The sequence below is a fragment of the Manis pentadactyla genome, chromosome 10 (assembly GCF_030020395.1).
Source record: "Manis pentadactyla isolate mManPen7 chromosome 10, mManPen7.hap1, whole genome shotgun sequence".
Classification (NCBI taxonomy): Eukaryota; Metazoa; Chordata; class Mammalia; order Pholidota; family Manidae; genus Manis; species Manis pentadactyla.
Genome location: NC_080028.1, coordinates 30,294,510 through 30,315,001, shown reverse-complemented (window position 1 = coordinate 30,315,001; position 20,492 = coordinate 30,294,510). Strand labels below are relative to the sequence as shown.

At 38.8% G+C, this 20,492-nt stretch overlaps 1 protein-coding gene and 1 pseudogene across 1 annotated transcript; both read left to right on the top strand.

Moving 5' to 3' along the window:
- The first annotated feature begins 11,508 nt into the window (after positions 1 to 11,508).
- On the top strand, positions 11,509 to 12,441 carry LOC118928463 (olfactory receptor 8S1-like). The gene has a single exon (XM_036917733.2). It carries the CDS (start codon positions 11,509 to 11,511, stop codon positions 12,439 to 12,441), a length of 933 nt encoding a protein of 310 aa, XP_036773628.2.
- Positions 12,442 to 18,784: 6,343 nt separating this feature from the next.
- LOC130679229 (olfactory receptor 8S1-like) lies at positions 18,785 to 19,734 on the top strand (annotated as a pseudogene).
- Positions 19,735 to 20,492: the final 758 nt, after the last annotated feature.

Below are 20,492 nucleotides of genomic sequence, written 5' to 3'. Positions count from 1 at the left end.
ACAGCAGCAGAACCACAGAATGCAAGAATGGACTAACGATTACCAAAGGGAAAGGGATTGGGTAGGAGGGGTGAGAAGGGAGGGATAAGGGCAGGGAAAAAGAAAGGGGGACTTACGATTAGCATGTATAATGTGGGGGGGAACATAGGGAGTGATACGCAACACAGAGAAGACAAGTAGTGAGTCTACAGCATCTTACTACTCTGATGGACAGTGACTGTAATGGGATTTGTGGGGGGGACTTGGTGAAGGGGAAGTCAAGAAACCATAATGTTCTTCATGTAATTGTACATTAATGATAATAAAATGAATTTTAAAAAAACAGGGAAATGTTTCTACTGCACAGTAAAAACCACTGTTAACATTTAGCTTTATATCAGTCCAATTTTACTATAAGAAATGTCTCTAGGCTGCCTGCTTATAGATAGCTATGATTATAATTCATAAGCAATTTTGTTTATCATAAACAACCACTCTTATTTTAAAAAATATTTGGTCTCTAATGTATTTTATCCAGAACAAAGAACGGCAGTCATCATTTATTTAACAATTTCCCTACTATTGAATATCACCAATGTTTCCCTATTCCATTCACTCATTTATCTAGCAGTTGTTCCAAAGAGTTTTCTCCTCCATCCCCTCCCCTTTTCCATCGGTTTCTCCTTTCTTTCCTTCACACCTTTTTCCGTTTTTCCTGATTTAGGATTTCAGGAGGATAGATTGAATTATTCTTAATTCCTTGTTCATAATGTGCTACCCATCAGTGCATATGTACTACTGTTTTGTGCTGGTCTCAGCTTATCAATTACCAATGTTGTGGTTGGACCAGCTCTTGTGGTTCTTCAGATTGCAAGAGACCTTTCAGGAACACACACCTATTTTGGAAAAATAGAAGTTTATTAATTAAAATGCCTAGAAATAACACAGCACTCCTGGGGCCACACAGTGAGTTCAAGGGGAGAAGGAGAACATGGGCTGGGTTTCTGCTGTTACTAGGTTTGAAGATGGGGGCCTAGGGTTTTGAGGCTCAAACCTTATTGCTGATCTTGGAACATAAGAGCAGGAATTTAAAACTCAAGGAAGAGAAAAGACACTTGGCCCAAAAGGTCAGGTATGAAATCAGCAAAGATCCCTAAGACAATCACTTGTAAAATCTGTGCTTCGATGAATGATTATCCAACTTCTGGGACTAATGACATCCTCTCTGCTGGTTCATAATGGGCAGACTTTTCTTGAAACAGAGGTCTTTCCTTCCTGTGTGTCTTGGTATTGTTCTTAAGTATCCATTTACCATTAATTAATATTACTCTTTTAGAGTCTATCAAATAAAAAAAGTCAGTGTTATTGGAACAAACAGACAAACATATAGCAGGAGACCAGCCTTCTTTCATAGCACTTGACTTTGCTGGATCGGTCTCCCCTTCTTTCTTCAATCTACAGGTCCTTTTGTACTTGTAAACATGTATATCATAAACCTTAAACTAAATTTCCTTCTATGAGGCTGTTTAGCTTGGTTACAAGCAGCAAACTTTGAAAATCTTATTATATAAATTTGAACACTGACTCCACCATTGAATAACTTTGTAAACTAGACTATTCCACTGTGCCTCAGTCGCCCCTCCTGTAAAATGAGGGTAATAAAATGTTCCACCTCTTAACATTGTTGTGGGGAATTATCAGGTCAAAAACATGGAGAACAGTGCCTGGAATTTGTTAAGAAATTAATAAGCATTGACTATTACTTTACTGTTGCTCTGGTCTCATTCTCTTCCAAAATTTTGTAAACACCAGTTTTTGGCATTAATGCACATCTAGGTCATCCTCAGTCTGACTAATGCTTGCCGTTCTCTATAGACAATATATTGTAAGTCTAAAATAACAGGTACTTTGCATTTCTAATCCTTCAGAATCAAGCTGCTGTGGGTGTCGCTGCTGATGGTTCAGTTTAACACCATCTCTCACCTTGGCTTTCATGACCCACATTCAGCGCTTTCCCTGAAAACCTTTCTGTTGACACAGTGATCACTAAAATATTCATCTGAGAGATGTGTATGAATTCAAACCATGTGGGTAAAGGGAAATAACCTGAAGGTCAGTTAAAGGTCAATGGCCAGTTTTCCTTTGCTTCCCCAAGTGTGATATCCTGACAGTAAGCTCACAAGGATGGTACCACCCACCTGTCTCCTTTAAAAGCTCACAGGACACCTGAGAGTTTCATCAAAGTCAAAGCTTCAACACAAAATTTGCAAAGGACACACGAAGTAGAATCCCTTGAGTTTTTAAAAATGTGTTTGTGTATGAGTCTAAAATTAGGCTTCAACTTATGTCTCCAGAGAATTAAGGACAGAGGCTCCTCCATCTCCTGACCTGCCATGCTCAGCCAGCCCGTCACAGGTTGCCCAGTCTGTACCTGCCCTTCTGAAGGGTTATATCTGGGAACAACTCACGTACAGATTCTCCTAGCATAGTATTTAGAATCAGACAGGAAACTAAAACAAAGGATGCCCAGGTGGCTGGTCGAAAGACTCACAAAAAAGCTCCCCACAACTTTGCAGAGGGTTTGAGAATCCTGGTGGCCAGTGGGACAGAAAAGCAGCACCAAGCCAGAGCTCCTAGGATGAGAGTCCTGAAGCTTCTTGGGGAATACTTTGCAGCACTCTCATGGGGCCTAGCAAGAGAAATCAATCATCTGAAGTCCTGTAATTTATTTATCAAACTACTGGTCTTCATGAACACAGACACCTCTAAGCCTCAGGTTCAAGATCAGAACAGTAGGAAGTGTTCCCAGCCACAAAATGCCAGAGCTTGGTAATTTCCAGATTCTCTGGTTTCCCTCTCTCTCTTCCTTCCCTCTCCTCATATGACCTCTTTCTGGATCTCTGAGACCACCTGGGCCTTTCCATAGACATTCTAGGTGCTGGAGACTGAGCCCCAATTTGGGGCAGACTTCACACACTCCATGCAGTGGGTCTGTGTGCTCACCTCTCTAAGCAGCTACATGGGAAATCCTGACCGTCCTAAGTGACTGCAGTGGGCATGGAGGTTTCATGCATTCTGGGTTGAAACTCTGCAGTAGCCCTAGGAATACAATGAAAGCAGGGTAACATCAGCTAGGCTGACAGTCAGGGAGGGATGGTGACAGGACATGAGAACAGATGGATATTTGCTCCTGTTCATGGCCCATTCACATGTATATAGAAAGTTCCCTTCTCTGCTATCACCAACTCTCTCCTTCAAAACTGACCAAACTGATGTAGGTGCTGTAGCACACAGGAGACAGGCAGAAGCCTATGAAAATTAAAGAAAAAACTAAACGTAGTGCTGTTCTTATTACATATTTGTCCACTTTCATCCCTTCCTCTAGTTCCAGAGCCTCCCTGACACCCGTGGGATTAATCCTGCCTCTGACCACCCACTTATCCCCTCCTGGGTCATGTAGCGCCCTGTCCCATGATCAGTGAATAGAGGAACACCAAACTTCTCTGGTCCCCTCTCATTAACCCATCGATCCCACTGTGATGGGAACTTGTGAAATTAACTAACAGTTTTACTTGAAATAGATTGGAGCCCAGCAAAGTGATAGGAATCTCTTGCTCTAGGTCTCACTCTCAAGGCATATTTCCCATCCACCTGTAACCTTGGAAAGGGTGTGGTCAGCACATGTCAAACCCCGGAGCTCAAATTCATCTCCAGTACTTGGAGCCTTTGTGACCTTGGGCAAGTTGCCTAACTGCCTTTCTTCAGTGCCTCATCTGTTTTTTTGTTTTTTTTTTTGAGAGGCCATCTCTCATATTTATTGATCAAATGGTTGTTAACAACAATAAAATTCTGTATAAGGGACTCAATGCACAATCATTAATCAACCCCAAGCCTAGTTCTCAACAGTCTCCAATCTTCTGAAGCTTAACGAACAAGTTCTTACATGGTGAACAAGTTCTTACATAGTGAATAAGTTCTTACATGGTGAACAGTGCAAGGGCAGTCATATCACAGAAACTTTCAGTTTTCATCGTGCATCATGAACTATAAACAATCAAGTCAGATATGATTATTCGCTTGATTTTTACACTTGATTTATATGTGAATCCCACATTTCTCCCTTATTATTATTATTATTTTTAATAAAATGCTGTAGTGGTAGGTAGATGCAAGATAAAGGTAGAAAACATAATTTAGTGCTGTAAGAGGGCAATGTAGATGTTTAGGTCTGTGCCTGTAGACTAACTATTAATCCAAGCTAGACAAGGGCAACAAAACATCCACAGATGCAGAAGATTTCTCTCAAAACAGGGGTTGTGAGGTTCTAAACCACACCTCTGTTGATCCCCAATTTCTCACCTGATGGCCCCCTACGACTGTGCCTGCCTTAGGTTTTCCCTCCCTTGAGGAATCTTACTCGTCTCTGGCTAACCAGTCATCTTCTGGGCCATACAGGGAAATGTAAAGTTGGTAAGTGAGAGAGAAGCAATATTCTTTGATAAGGTTAGAATTTTACTTCTTTGCAGATTTATGCACTGTGGCTTCTATGCCTCCTCATCTGTTTTTAAAAAAGTAAAATAATAAAGGAAGACAATGACCTCCATCAGGTAAGACTTACTTGAGAAATAAGTAGGTTAATACATGTAAGGTCCTGACAGGGTGTCCAGCATCATCTTCACATCATCAGCACCATCACCACCATTACTCATTAGGTACAGAGGTGTTAAAACTGAGCTGAGCTTGAAGTGCTAACCTGTATTTAAATCTATACTCATTCTAGTGGAGAAAATAGTGGGATGGAATGACCTGCCAAATAAACCCCAAAATTCAACATCCTGCTGATCTGTAGGGTGTTTTTGGACAGATGTGTTCTCATACTGCAACTTATACAGATTTGTAATCCCAGCTTCCCATTAGGAGCGGCACTAACTTCTATGTTGCCCTTGCTTTCGTCTTTGTAAAGATGAAGTACATTCCTTCTGCCTCTTTGGATCTGGGCTCAGTCACCCAAACTTCAGTATGAATTGAAAATACTGTGATCTCTCTCTGCAGAGGTAAGTGAGCACCAGGGGCTGAAGGAGTAAATGTGGAAGAATGAAAGCAATTATCTGCCTAATTCCCACAGAAATTCCAAATATAAAAATGTTCGTTTTCTTGATTATAGTGGCCTCAATTTCCTTTATTGCTTCATTTTGTTTTTACTGGTATAAGTGTCAGCAAAGATGTTTGCTTTCAACAAGATTTGACAAATAAGGAGATAAGGAGGCTTCTCAAAATTTATTTTGTCCAGCTTACTGTTCCCCTTTAGTGCTGATCTTGAGTTGATTTGAACCACTTATGCTGCATTATTATCCGAATAGGAAGACCTGAGATGTAAACCAAACTTAACAAGGTTCCATAATCTAGGAATATTTTAAATACTCAATATTCAAAAGTTTGAATGACCAGAAAGAACAAGAACTAGGAAGGTGGCAGCTCTATAGCATTTTACTTGTCGTGAGTTCTTCAGGCAAAACCAAGGTCACCCTCTGTGGTACCACGGCAAAGCCTGGGCAGATTAGAGCTATAAACGGACCAGTCAGAAGACTGTGTGATGTTACCAATCCAGGTAATAGTTTTCATGAATAGGCAGAGCCTTCGTGTATAGACACAAACCAGGTTGAAAGTGGGCACTGGAAAGGCTGAGGGAATAAATCCCTGAATGCAGGGAAAGAGTGGCAAAAAGTCAAAGAGAAAAAAAGATTATTCATATGACAGTTGAACAGAGGAACAGAGAGGTTGTGTCCTCTATATATCTAGCATAGCCTGGCATATACAGGCAGTTATGTGAAAATTTGGCATCTGAAAAAATGGGTTTATGGAGAAATCATAGAAGATATCTTCTATAGAAATGGAAAGAGGGATTGTGAAATTGAATATTTGAATTACAAAGGAATAGATGACAAGGCAATGGACAAGGATAAGTGGAGGATGGATGGATGGGTGAATTGGTGTGTAGGAGGGAGGTTATAGGTTAAATGTCATGGTTTCTAGTATTGTTGTTGTAAATATACATGACAGAAAACTTACCATTTTAACCATTTTTAAGTGTCATAGGTTAACAGTTTTTCTAGTATGGTCAAAATTTGGGTGTGGAGTACCTCCTCAGATGCATGGCTCAGGTAAACACACACACACACACACACAAATACACACACACACACACACACCTCTTTTCCCCTTTTCCCTTGCACTTCACCTTAGTCCTAAATATTTATCAAGCTTTATGGGCTTGAGCTCTTCTCCAAAAAAAATTAACTACACAGTCTGTACAATGCACACCACTATTTGCTTTCTTCATTGAGCAAGATGAATAAACACTCATGTGCATTTCCCGTCACTGTGCCAGATGTTCTGGGTACTAAATATTAAATGGCATGGCCACTGTTCTGAAGACATTTTGATGTCATTGGAGGGGAAAAGAAAGAAATAAATGAGATATATTTTAACACTAACTACAAGATCAAGAGAGTGATTCATGAGATAGCATTTAGGGAAGAGTTACTTAATGTGAGCTGATGAATTGTATCATACTGCAGGGAGACTTTATGTCATACTTAGGAGGAAATCCTAAACATTCTTCAGAAGGAAGGGATAGGACAGAAAACTTGCCTTTTTAAAATAGAGTTCAGAATTGTACTCATGCTGATGATTTTTGGGAAAATATCCAAATACTTTCCTTATTTTAAAAGTCTAGACATAATGATTTGCCCAGTATTTTTCTAAGAATTAAAAACCAAAGCCTAGAATTTATCACGTTCTCACTAAACAATATTTTGCCTATTACATATTATGGTAAGTTTGGAGAAGGAAATTACCAAGGAATATCTAAAAAGAGTTCAAGATGACAGTTAAAATAGGAATGGGATTTGGATTGAAAAGCAGAGCATCCAGAGATGTTTGAGGAAAGGCAGGAAGAAAGGATGTCCATGGGGTGCTCAGAGGTAAGTACACTAGTCTGCGCTTAGCAGTGAGTCTTATTAAAAATGTGGATAACCTTAAAGATCCATAAATGCCCCATGATTGAGGATATTCATTGCAAAGCCTTCATTGAAAGATAGTGCTTGGCAGAAAGACCTCTTGCCTTGGGTCCCTACATAATGAACTCAAATACTGGCTTTTCAAACTGGCAATGCAGACAAGTTACATCACATCTGATACGCAATTTTCTCTTCTGTAAAATCTATTCAGCAAGTTCCTCTCTCATTTCTTCTACCACCTCGTCACATGAGAGACAAAGAAATAAACACATACAGACACACTCCCGTGCTGGTTCTTGAACACATGCTCATGTCTACAACTTTTAATCTTGTCCCAAAGATAAAATAGGCAATGTATGTGAAATTACCATGTGAAAAAGCTAAAGAAAGGCAAAAGTAATACCAATAAGAAGTTATTCACCTTGGGTGGGTTTTGAATAGGGGTAAAATTCTGAAGGATGCAGAAAGAAGACAAATTTGGAACATTCAGTCTAGGCAGTCCACCACAATATTCAATGTATACAGATAATAGTTGAGCACAGTTTCAGCTAAGAGAAAGAGTCTGAAATAGGTCATCATCCAATTTGGAAATACATGTTAATTTCTCCAGAATTCTCAGAGATAGAATATCCACCAAAGAGTTATCACACTGATGTTGACCCAAGGTTAAGGGTTGAAGTAGATCATTACCACAGAAAGAAAGGATTCTAAAGAATGAGTGAAGGCACATATGAAGGCTAAATTAGTTGGGATTCTGCATTCTCTTAATTAAGTTGGTCCATAGAGTTTTCACTTTTGTTGCTGTTTTTAGTAAGTATTTTACTGAAACAAAATTTACATGAGGCAAAAGTAACTATTTTTAATTGGATAGCTTTTATTACTAATGTTGTTCAATAACCATTTCTGTCAGTTTCAAAACATTACCATCACTTCAAAGTAACACGTGAGACCACTGAGCATTTTCACTCCAACTACCCCTGACCCTGGCAACCACCAATCTCTGTTTGTCTCTATGGATTTTATCTGTATTATCTATTCTGTATACTTCAAATAAGTGGAATCATACAATACCTGACTTCCCTGTCTGTCTTCTTTCACTTAGCCTAATATTTTGGAGTTTCATCCTCATTGAAGCATGTATTAATACTTCATTCTATTTTATGACTGAATAATATTCCGCTGTGTGTAATACAACAATTTGTTAATCCATTTATCTGTTGATGTGCTTTTGGGCTATTTCCACCTTAACGTTGTTTTGAATAACTCTGCTATGATCATGGGTGTATATGTATTTCTTTAAGTACGTGTTTTCAATACTTTTGTTATATACCCAGGAGTGGAGTGCAGTGCTATGGTAATTCTGTTTAACTTTTTGAAGATCATCAAACTGTATTCAACAATGGCTGTACCATTTTGCTTTCTAACAGCAATGTACAAGGTTTCCAATTTCTCCAAATTCATGTCAAAACTTGTTACTTATTGGGTTTCGGTTAATTCCTCTTACAGCCACCTCAGTGGATGTAAAGCAGTACCTCATTATCGTTTTTGGTTTACATTTTCCAAATGACTCTGGCTATTGAGTATCTTTTAATGTTCTTTTTGGCAACCTTGTATATCTTCTTTGGAAAATGTCTGTGACTTTTGCCCTTTTCATAATTGGATATTTTGCATTTTCTTGTTGATCTGTCAGAGTTATTTCTGGATAGTAGATGCTTATCAGACATACAATTTGCAAATATTCTGTAGATTGTCTTTTTATTTTGATAGTGTTCTTTGATAAACAAAAGTTTTTAATTTTGATGAACTCAATGTTATCTACTTTTCTTTTGTCATTCATGTTCTTGGTGCATATAAAAGAAATCATTGCCAAATCCAAGAATGTGAAAGACTAGGTTTCTTCTAAGAGTTTCATGGGTTTAGCTTCCATATTTAGGTTGTTGATTTATTTGGAGTTAATTTTCAATATGTTATGAGATTGGGGGTCAAATTCAGTCTTTTGCACATGGACTTCCACTTGCCTCAGCTCCATTTTTTGTAGAGACACTTCTTCCTTTATTGAATGGTCTAAGTACCAGTGATTAGCCATAGTGGTATGGGTTTATTTCTGGACTTTCAGCTTTATTCCTTGGTCTGTATGTTTATCCTAAAGTTGTATATGTTTATTTCTGGACTTTCAGCTTTATTCTTTGGTCTATATGTTTATCCTTGTGTGAGTACTACACTGTTTTCTATTAACATAGCTTTGTAGTAAGTTTTCACATCTGGAAGTGCAAGCCTTTCAAATGAGTTATTCTTCTTCAAGATTGTTTTGGCTTTTCATGGTCCCTTCTAATGCTATATGAATTTGAGTGTCAGATTTTTCATTCATGCAAAAAAAAAACCACATTGGGTATTTCTATATTGATTGGGTAGTTTGAAAATCTTATCAATATTGCCTTTCAATCCATGAATATGGACTATCTTTAAATTTATTTAGATCTTTCATTTCTTCAGCATTATTTGTAATTTTCAGAGTTCAAATCTTCCATTTCCTTAAGTTTTTCATAAATATTTTACTTTACTGGATACTATTTTTTTAATTGTGCTCTTGATTTACTTTCCAAATTGTTCACTGATTATTTATGAAAATACAACCTATTCTTATATTTGCTCTTTACTCTTTGCTGAACTTTCCTGCTATATTGCTGAATTTTTTGTTAGCTCTAGCAATTTTGTGTTTGTTCATTGGGATTTTCTATTTATAAAATCACGTCATTTGTTAATAAAAGTTTCTTTTTCTTTCTAATTTGAATGCCTTTCTATCTTTTTCTTGTCTTATTTCTCTAACAGGAACTTACAGTACAATGAGTAGACATCATTGTCTTGTTCCAATTCTTATGGGTTAAGCTTTCACTCTTTCACTATTATGAAGAATTGCCCATTATGAAGACTACTATGCAAACTTCATTTTTCTTTTCCAAAATGCTCTTTGCCATGTTGAGCAATTTCCCTTTTTTCCTAGTTTTCTAAGTGTTTCATAACATAAAAAGATCTCTGAATGCCTTGTCTTGGCAACTGAGATGATGAGCTATTTTTATCTTTGTTGTATTTATATTGTGTATTACATTTATTGATTTTCTTAGATTGAATCACACTTCTATTCCTGGATTAAATCCTACCTGTTTATGGAGTAAAAATCTTCCAATACACTGTTGGACTTGGTTTGCTAATATTCTCTTGGAGCTTTTTACATCCATATTCAAAAAGGATATTTGTAATTTTCTTATCTTGTGATGTCTTTATCTTTTTTTATATTAAGGTAAAGGTGACCAATATACATCTCAATAAAGCTGGAGGAGGGTGGTCTTGTCTAGTAAGAACAATATCTAGGCTACCTTATAGACAGTTTTGTCAACTTACTTTTATCCTTTGAATGGGCCATACTTTCTTGTTTATATCTCTTGTAATATTTTGTTGAACACTACACATTTGTATATTGTGATGTGGTGACTCTGGAAATTAGATTCTCCTTCTTTTCTGTTTTGATATTTGAAAGCTCTAGTCCTCTTATTTAGTTATTTCTCCAAACTATTTTTGTAAAGATTATATATTGTGCTATGTGCTTACTGAAGTCTCTTTTCATTGAGCTTGAATTCAACCAGTGTTTTGCCAGAGATTTCCTGAGATAAAAAATTTAAAAAACTTGAAACAACCCTCCAGGTCTTCGCAAACCGGATCTGTGCTGAGGTACTCAACATTTTCCCAGAGTGTTAACAGTTCTGCCTTCAACTTCACTTCCTGCTTGCACTGAAACTAAAAATCAGCCAGAAGTGTAAATGTAAGATCTTCTTGAGTCTTCTTTGAGCAAGAGAGAAACTGGGCTACTGTGTAGCTTTCTAAATTCCCTAGTACACACAGGCACTGTTGAGCACTGTAATTTCCCAAAGAAACTCTCTCCCTAGTTTTGCCTTCCAGGCTGTAGGTGCTCTATTATATGTTTCAGCCATAATCTTTTGCCCAAGGCAGCTATAGGTTTTTGTTAGCCTTATGATGTTTTCAAACAATGTGTGCCAAATTTGATCCCTGAGTGATTTTCATGTAATGTGAAAATGAAACAAAGTGTCTTGCATAAGTCCTCCAGGAGTCCCCAGACAAATTAGAACAGCAAACACAATAATTTGTGAATAACGTCCACTCTGCTCCCTCCAGATCTGGGTCCAGTGTTCTGTGCTAGGAACTTGGACTGTCATCTTCAGTATGGCCAGAGAGACTGGAAGAGCATAGGCAAGGAAAAATAAAAACTACACAATGCTGTACTACTATTTTTAAGTTGCACTTTTCTTTATTGAGTGTTCACTTGGTTACTATAAATCTTTGACTGTTTCCCAGAAAACCTACAAAGTTGGTGCTTGACTGTCTGATTGTTTTTGATGTTTCTATAAAGGAACAGGAGCTTGGAGCTCCACACTCCATCACTTTGCTGAAGTCATTCTCTGTTCCTCTTTTTATTTCTACTCTACAGTCTCTCCAAATGGCCTTATGGAATCACAGCACCATCACTGAGTTCATCCTCCTGGGGCTGTCTGCAGACCCCCACATACAGGCCCTTCTCTTTGTGCTGTTCCTAGTGATTTACCTCCTGACTTTGATGGGAAACCTCACAATGCTGCTGGTGATCAGGACTGATTCTCACCACCACACACCCATGTACTCCTTCCTGAGTCACCTCTCCTTCATGGATCTTTGCTACTCCTCAGTCACTGTGCCCAAGCTACTGGAAAACCTCCTGTCTCAGAAGGAAACCATCTCTGTGGTGGGCTGTCTATCTCAGGTCTTCTTTCTGTTTGTCACTGGGGGCACTGAAGGCTGCCTGCTCTCAGTAATGGCCTATGACCGTTATGTTACCATCTGCCACTCTCTGCATTACAGACAGATCATGACCAACTGGCTCTGTAATAGTCTGGTGTGTGGATCCTGGGGCCTGAGCTTTCTGGACGCATTCATCAACTTCCTACAGGCTATCAGTTTGGACTTCTGTGAGGATCAGTCTATCACCCACTACAGCTGTGAGCTGCCCTCTCTCTTCCCTCTGTCCTGCTCTGATATCTCCACCAGTTTTACTGTTTTACTGTGCTCCAGTCTTGTGTATGGGTTTGGAACCTATTTGTTGATCATATTCTCCTATGCCCTTATCGCCTTCACCATCCTGAGTATCAGCTCTTCCTCAGGTAGAGGCAAAGCCTTCTCCACCTGCTCCTCTCACCTCACTGCAATCCTCCTGTTTTACTGCTCAGGTTTCCTTCACTCTCTCATGCCAACCTCAGGTTCAACCATGGAGTTGATCGTGTCCATACAGTACAGTGTGGTCACTCCCTTACTGAATCCCCTCATCTACAGCTTGAGGAACAATGAGGTGAAAGCAGCTCTGAGAAGAACCTTTCGAAAATATCTCCAATATAGGTGACCAGACACAGAAGATGATGGGTTTTTACTACAACATGATCTATTGTTAACCAACACTAAGAGCATTTTCTTAATGTCATGATGTTGGACGTAGGAGAAATTTCATAGCAATTCACATAGCTGTTTGGGGATCATGTTGAGAAAGGTGGAACAAATTCACTCTGTTTTAGGAGCAAACAAAACAGCAAATGATTGTATTAATGCAGCCATGTTTCTTGAATAGTCTTTTTGCAACTTTGATGGGGCTTAATCCTACCTTATTTCCCTTTGCTATGCAGTTCATTGAACTACATGGAATAAAGTCACCTAATCATCACAGAAGAGAGCATAAAGCAAACCTGTTACATCTTCAATCTGTGGAAGATTCAACAACCGGTGGAACAGATGCACACTATTATCAAGTATTTCGGCTTGGAGAGACCCAGGCCTAAAAAGGTGGGAGCATCCAAAGGGAAATAAGCCAACCGAAATGCAGGAGGATCCACCTTGGATTCACCAGATGCAAGTTTCTAAGATCTAATAGAAAGTGACACAAGGAAATATCAAGACTACTTCATAAGGCAGACAATTTACTAGATGCTAAGAACTAGAGCAGAAGACATAGTTTAAGGAGGAAAAGGGGAGGATTGGTGAAAAACAAGAGTAAGAGAGGAGGAGAACACAGTGAGAAATCCAGACCAGCTGGGAAATGCAAATTACTGGTTAACTTAAGTTTAGTGTGTATCTGATCTGGCCAAAAAACAATGACTCCTTGGGGCTACAGTGAAGGACAGAAGTTTTCTCTAACATTCCACTTAATAGATAATTCCTGGAGATCTAAAATACAGCAGAATGATTATAAACAAACATCAAACTTGCTGAGCTTATATCTTCCTATTTCCCAACACAAAAAAAGAAATCATATTTATGTGCCATGATAGAGATGTTAGCTAATGCTATAATGGCAGGCATCCTGCAATACACAAATGTATCAATTCAACATGTTATAAACGTGTACTCAATACACTTCCACAAAGACCCATGTTAATTATATATCAATTTAAAATTTTCAAATAAAAATAAAAAGGTTTTAAGGGAAAAATTTCACATAAGCTGAGTACCTTCTCACTGTGGTCCAGCAACTCATCCCCGGAGATGAGGATGCTTCCATGAGAATGAGAGGCTGGAACCTGTGATTGTGCCACCAGCTGCTCTTTGCCGCACTAGGACAGCATGAGGTTTCACAGGGGCAGCCAAGGCAAAGTGGATAGATGCATAAGTAACTGTTTCTGATTTTGTAAATATATTTAATCATCAAAATGTTCATCCCAATTCTGTTTAGAGATACAGTTCCCTGTGCGATGGGGAAGCAAGCTGTCAGGTGAGTTAAGTCTCACTATACACCTTCCTTCATCATTTCCAACAAGGTGTCTCCCCAGTAAGCGGCCAAAAGGAAAAGCTTTCCCAGCTGGTCTACTTTCAAAGCCCATAAGTCTCCAGGGTTTACAGAAAAGCTTCAACCTGCAGTTCTATAGCCTATATCATGAAATCCCCTAAGACTTCTATGAACTTCTCTCTTCTTGTTAATGAGCTTAAGGTTTGTCTTAGACTATGACCTGAGGGAATACAGCTTTTTGGACCTGCTAAGTTACACCAGCTCCATCAAACTATCTGGGTCCCTTAAGCTAGATTGTATCTGAAGGTCACATGCTTCACTGATATTCTTTGCCCTTAAATAGAGTCACAGACGCAGGTAAAGCAAGTATAGACTCTTGTGCACTTGACAGATGAAAAGTGTCCTTAGGCTTATCCATCTGAGATGGTCAATTGTCTTTCCTTACTGATACTTGTAAACAGGAAAACAACATGGATGCTTCCTGAAATTAGACTACAGAAATATTGGTTTAACTGCACACTGTGATCACCTGATGAAAGATGACTTCTCATATCATGGTAAGACTTGAGCCAAAGGATAAAATTTGTGCCAGAAAATCTCAGACCTCCATGATTTTTCTAAAGGTTCCCCTCATTCCCACATGCAGACATCCAATTTCTGCTTACTTCCACCCACACAGCCTTTGGGGTCTTGCTTCTCAGGCACCTCCTTTCTTGAGTTCTCTCACCATCCTTTCCTTGTGCTGCAGACTGAGTTCCAGACATCCAGACAAACTTTATGGATGTTTCTGTCCTTGGAGGCCCTTGTCCTCAGTTGTTTTCAGCACCTACTAAATAAACTCTCTCTCTGCTCTTCAGTGTTGCCTGTGCACTGGCTGTGGAAACTGCAGTGATCTGGGAAACTGACACCAGAAGCCAAGAGGTTCCCAGCCTTTTGAGGAGTGGGAAAGCACATCCAGTAGGTATACTTAAGTGGTCTGAGGTCCCCTTCCTTCCCTAAACACATAAATAGATCACAAACACAGGTACTGAAAATACTTACTTGTCTGTTATTAACCACCCTATCAAGTCTGGCCTTCACAAATATTAGTCATTAAAGGAGAAGAGAAAAAGCAGAATCTAGAGAAGATTCAAAGGGAAATACTGAGGTGTGTGAAGTTTGCCTTCCATGCACTCAAACTACAAGCCCTGTGGCCCTTCCCATTTCAGGTGGCCTTCAGAAATCAAAGGTGTTAACGCTCTTCTGAGTATCTCACATCCCTAATAGTATCTACCTAGACCATGTCTGCCTTCCAGCAATAAATCTCTGTCTCATCCTGTCTTCATTAATCTGTTTATCCAGTACTTACATAATTAACAACTATTTTCTGTGGGATTGCACTGAGTATGTAAATTGTGAGACTTTTTCTTGGAAATGATATAAGATTATTGGATCTAAACAAGTTAATGATATACAATGGCATTGTTATTCTTTGTCTCTCAGAATTTACTAAAGTTTACATTTGGGCAAATGTTAATCTAGGTAAAAAGAGTTCTTATTAAACAGTAGTATAAACTTGAGCCAAATTGAAAGGATAGAAGGTGATAATTATTTGTGATTATTTTTTCAATCACCCAGAAAATGCAATGTCTTGCTCCACTTCTCTTTAGGGTGATATCTGGAATTAATATATGCAAAAAACTTGAGGTGACTTATCTGAGAGGAGCTCAAGCACAGCTACCCAGGAAAATTGGGAAATAAGTATTTTGTTGAGACAACCAGCCTGGGCTCAACCTTCTTCTTACCTTCTGCTTTTCTCTGTACAAGCACCCAAACTTCCCTCACTTCTCCTCTTTCTGAATTTCAAAGCAGGCATTCAACTCCAATTAACTACAAGCCACTGTGTTCCCTCTCTCCAGGTAAGTGAAGAGAATTTGAAATTAGTGCTCACTTTCCACTGCAAGGATGAAGTGAAGCCCCATTTTCAGTTGGACACAGTCAGAGGATCTATGTTGGGAGCCAGGGGGAGTAAACCATGGAAATCTCATAACGTGGGCATTCACCTGTCTTGCTGACAGCTTGTGTGGAGTCAGCAAAGAACAGAGGATTTTTATGTTGGAACTCTAACCCACAGTTTCTCCAAAATTCTTTGGATATGCTGGAATTTTCTCAGCTAAATACTAGAAACAAAAATAGGTTGTAGCCTGGTGACATTAACCAGAGAGTGAATACAGAGCAAATGTCTGACCAAAATCAGGAAGTGAATTGCAAATTTTGAGAAATTTTCCAGTTAAATTGAATGAATGGGATTGACTTTTTACTACTGAAGAATGAAAGAAATTGTTTATTTAGACAAGATTTTACAAACCAAAAGATGAGAAAATTGACTTTTCCATCCGGTCATTCATCTTTGATGCAGAATCAGATTTATTTTGGGCCAACACACTAGGCTGTGAAGTACTCACCAGGTAAGAGAGGTAATTTGAATATGGGATATGATTAGGGGTGAGAGTATGGGAACTTGTCAAAGTAAGAAAGAAGAAGAGAAAGGAAAGTTAGGCAAAGCGGGCCTTGGCTGGCCCAGCAGGAATGGAATTTGTTATGGTGACTTCTTTGAGCAAGAACGACATGAAATTGGTGAAATATCCCGGGGGAAAGCTGGGGAATTCAGAGTTTCTAGCTGACAGATGAGGATGACCGTAAGCAGTTACCATACCAAGAAGGAGAAATCATGAAGGAATAGAATCTGAAATTTCAAGGTGAGTACAATAAAATTTAGCCAATATGAGATTTCAACCCTGGATGCTGAAAAAATACAGCTAAAAAAATAGGACAAATAAGTGTGTTCACACAACAGTTCAACAAAGGCTAAGTAAGGTTACTTATGCAGTCTGGTTAAGTAGAGGATCTTGCACAAAGTAGACCTATAATACTTTGAATATTTAAATAAGTGAGAAGTGATGATGTGATTGATAAATGAATGAATGAATGAATGGAAACATGGATGGAGATGACTGAATATGGAGGAGATAAATGAAATATTTTGTAACTAAATAAAGGGATGAAAGAATGGATAAATTATCTAATATATAGATGAGTAAGTGTCATGGTTTTAAGCAGCCCTCCACATGTGGACAGAAATGAGCCAGTAGGTGTTAGCTGCTCACTGACGGGAAGGAATCCTTAGCTGCCAATTATTACAACAGAAGATGAGCTGTCTGCCTTCACAGTCACTACAGAGTAAACCCCTTAATCCCTCACAGTCTTTCCTTCCTCCTCACTACCCAGTCAACCTTAAGTTTTCCATATTTCTGAAACTAGAGTTCAACCAGGGAGTATGCCACTAAAAAAACACATATAACATGTCATATTTGCTTCATTCTTTGTACATTTCACCAGATATTAAGGACCCGTTGATGCCTCCCTTTATGCTGTGTATTCAAGACTGAAGAAAATATGCATGACTAAATACCAAATCTATTCTCCATAAGAATGTTTGGAGAAAAAAGAACTACTAATAACACATCGTACTAAAAGCCAGATCAGGATATCTGTCCAAATGAATGTCCAAAACAATTTATAGAATAAAGGATAAATGAGAACACAGAATGGAGAGATGCAGATGTGAAAAGAAAATGGGTGTCAGACAGTCAGGGCTTAAAAATTACAGACATGGTAGCTTCACAGACCTGGGACAAATGTAAAGCTAATCTACTTACTCTCTCGACACCAACAAGTTAGGACAACATTTCAGTGTCAATTTCCTCATTCTCAAATTTCAATAATGCAACTCACACAGTTTTGTTGTGATCTTCAAGTAGAGAAAAAGCCAAACATTTGATTGTTTATATACCTCAATATAACTGGCACCAAAGAACTACTAGGTGTCATTACTGTGCATAGTCTGGGCTTGCAAAGGAGATAATTAAACAGATGTACAACAGCAGAAGAAGGAATTACGGTGAGTATTGAAGAGTCTAAAGGATTTCAGTCAAGATCTGAAGAGAAAAATTTCAACAGGGAATCACCTGGAATCCAGGCAGATAATCGGAAAGTAATGAAGGCAACAGGGTGCATCTAGTAGGACCAACAGATTTCCGATTCTGCAACGGAGGCTCATCAGAACCACATGGAGAGGGTTTAAAATACCCATAAACAGGATCCAAAAAAAGACCTAGTAAGACAGGATTTCTGCAGGTAGAGAAGCCAGTTTCTACAGAGATTGCCTGATCTGTAAATGCAAAACAGAGAAGTTCACCCTTTAGGAGGCACTGTTGCAAACAGCACCATAGACAAAGTTCTGGTCATAGGTCATATTGAGTGGATGCAAATCTTGGGTGTTCAAACTGAGGAACTGAAAAAGTTTTATTAATCTCAGTAGGGTTTTTTTTTTTACTGTTAAAAAGATAATTTAGGAATCTCCTTCTTTAATTCATTCCCTCCCCCAACACCTCCACCCACGTGTGTTTCAAAATTGGCCCTTGATTCTAATAACTAAATGTAGTAGAGACACACGAAGAGTAAAAATACAATAAACATAGCATGTTATCATTAAGAAATATTGGACTATTTCAAACTTTTGAATGAAGAGTAAAACACTGTGTAGCTTAAACCAGAAACCAGTAGAATCAATTCTCCAGGAAGTGTATAGGATTTAATTTCATGAGTAGGACAGTTCAAGGTAATGAAATGTCATGGAATAGACTGAAAAATTATATGAAGTTCTCCAAAGATATTTAAGGTAGAGGGGTCAGAAGTGGAAAGAGCATAGATGAGCACAGGGTTGAGGAGTTGTGCAGTTAGAAATTAAGTGATGAAAGAATTCTAGGAAAGCAGGCAAAGTAGATTCTTGAAAAATCGATGTGAAAGATGAGCAGGCTAGGAGAGATGTATGCATACACTGAGTGAAAAGGAAAGTCTAAGGTGCCATGAGGTGGAGGTGAACACCCATGCATCTGTCTGCTTTCATTCCAGTAAAACATCTCCCAGCATGGTCTTAGGAAACCACAGCACCATCACGGGATTCCTCCTCCTTGGGCTGCCTGCCGACCCCCACATCCAGGTCCTGCTCTTTGCCCTGTTCCTGAATATTTACCTCCTGACCATAATGGGGAACCTGATGATGATGTTGGTCATAAGGACTGATTTGCACCTTCACTCACCCATGTACTTCTTTCTGAGTCACCTCTCTTTTCTGGATCTTTGTTAAACTTCAGTCACTGTGCCCAAGATGCTGGAGAACCTCCTGTCTCAGAAGAAAGCAATCTCAGTAGAGGGCTGCCTCGCTCAGGCTTTTCTTCTATTTTCCATTGCAGGGACTGAAGCCTTCGTGCTTTCTGCCATGGCTTATGACCGCTACAATGCCATCTGCCGCCCGCTGCTCTATGGCCAGGTGATGAGGAAACCGTTCTGTGGGGGTCTGTTATGGGTGTCTTGGGGCCTGGGATTTCTGGATGGTCTCGTGAACATCCTCATGGCTTGGGATTTGGATTTCTGTGAGGCTCATGTGATGTCTCACTTCAGCTGTGAGCTGCCATCTCTATTCTCTCTATCTTGCTCTGATGTCTCCAACAACTTTGCAGTGCTCGTGTGCTCTGCTATTGTGCACGCCTCAGGGACCTTACTCCTGGTCTTCTTCGCATATGCCCGCATTGTCACAGCCATCCTGAGCATCAGGTCCACCATGGGCAGAAGCAAGGCCTTCTCCACCTGCTCCTCCCACCTCACTGCAGGAGGAGTGGATCTGCTTTCCTCCACTATCTCATGCCAACCTTAAGTTCCCCGCTGGAGTTGGTTTTTTCCATACAGTACTGTGTGGTCAGCCCCCTAGTGAATCCTCTTGTCTACAGCTTAAAGAACAAGGAAGTAAAAGCTGCTCTGAAAAGAATGTTGCAAAAAGGTCTACAACATCTCACAGAGCAGAGAGCAAGCAGAAGATGACTAGGAAATGAGGTAGAATCTCATCAAACGGTTGAATAATAGAATAGGGAAGAGCTTCTTTCTTCATAAAAGATATGACAAAATATCTTAAAAGAGCCTGTTTCCTTTGAAATGCTAAAGAAAAACCAAGAGCTACTTGTTTACTTTGGCTCATATTTACTTCATTTAGGGACAAAGCAATACATCTGATAATTATTATTTTGATACAGATCCTAGCACCAATTTTTGTTGCATTATTAATTTGGTATAAACTTACAGTACCTTTTAGTTATGAAACATTCCCAATGCAGTTAGCACTGAGAAAATTGTCTAGAACCTCAATTCGTTTTTTTTTAATATAATTATTTTTTATTGAAGGGTAGTTGACACACAGTATTACATTAGTTTCAGGTGAAAAACACAGTGATTCATCATTTATATACATGATAATTCTAGGTACCAGCTATCACCATACCAAGTTGTTACCATATTTTGACTATATTCCTTATGCTATACATTACATCCCGGTTACTTATTTATTTTACAATTATAAGTGTGTATATATATATATATATATATATATATATATATGTATATTTTTTGAGGGCATCTCTCATATTTATTGATCAAATGGTTGTTAACAAAAATAAAATTCTGTATAGGGGGTTCAATGCTCAATGCACAATCATTAATCCACCCCAAGCCTAATTTGCGTCAGTCTCCAATCTTCTGAAGCATAACAAACAAGCTCTTACATGGAGAACAAATTCTTACATAGT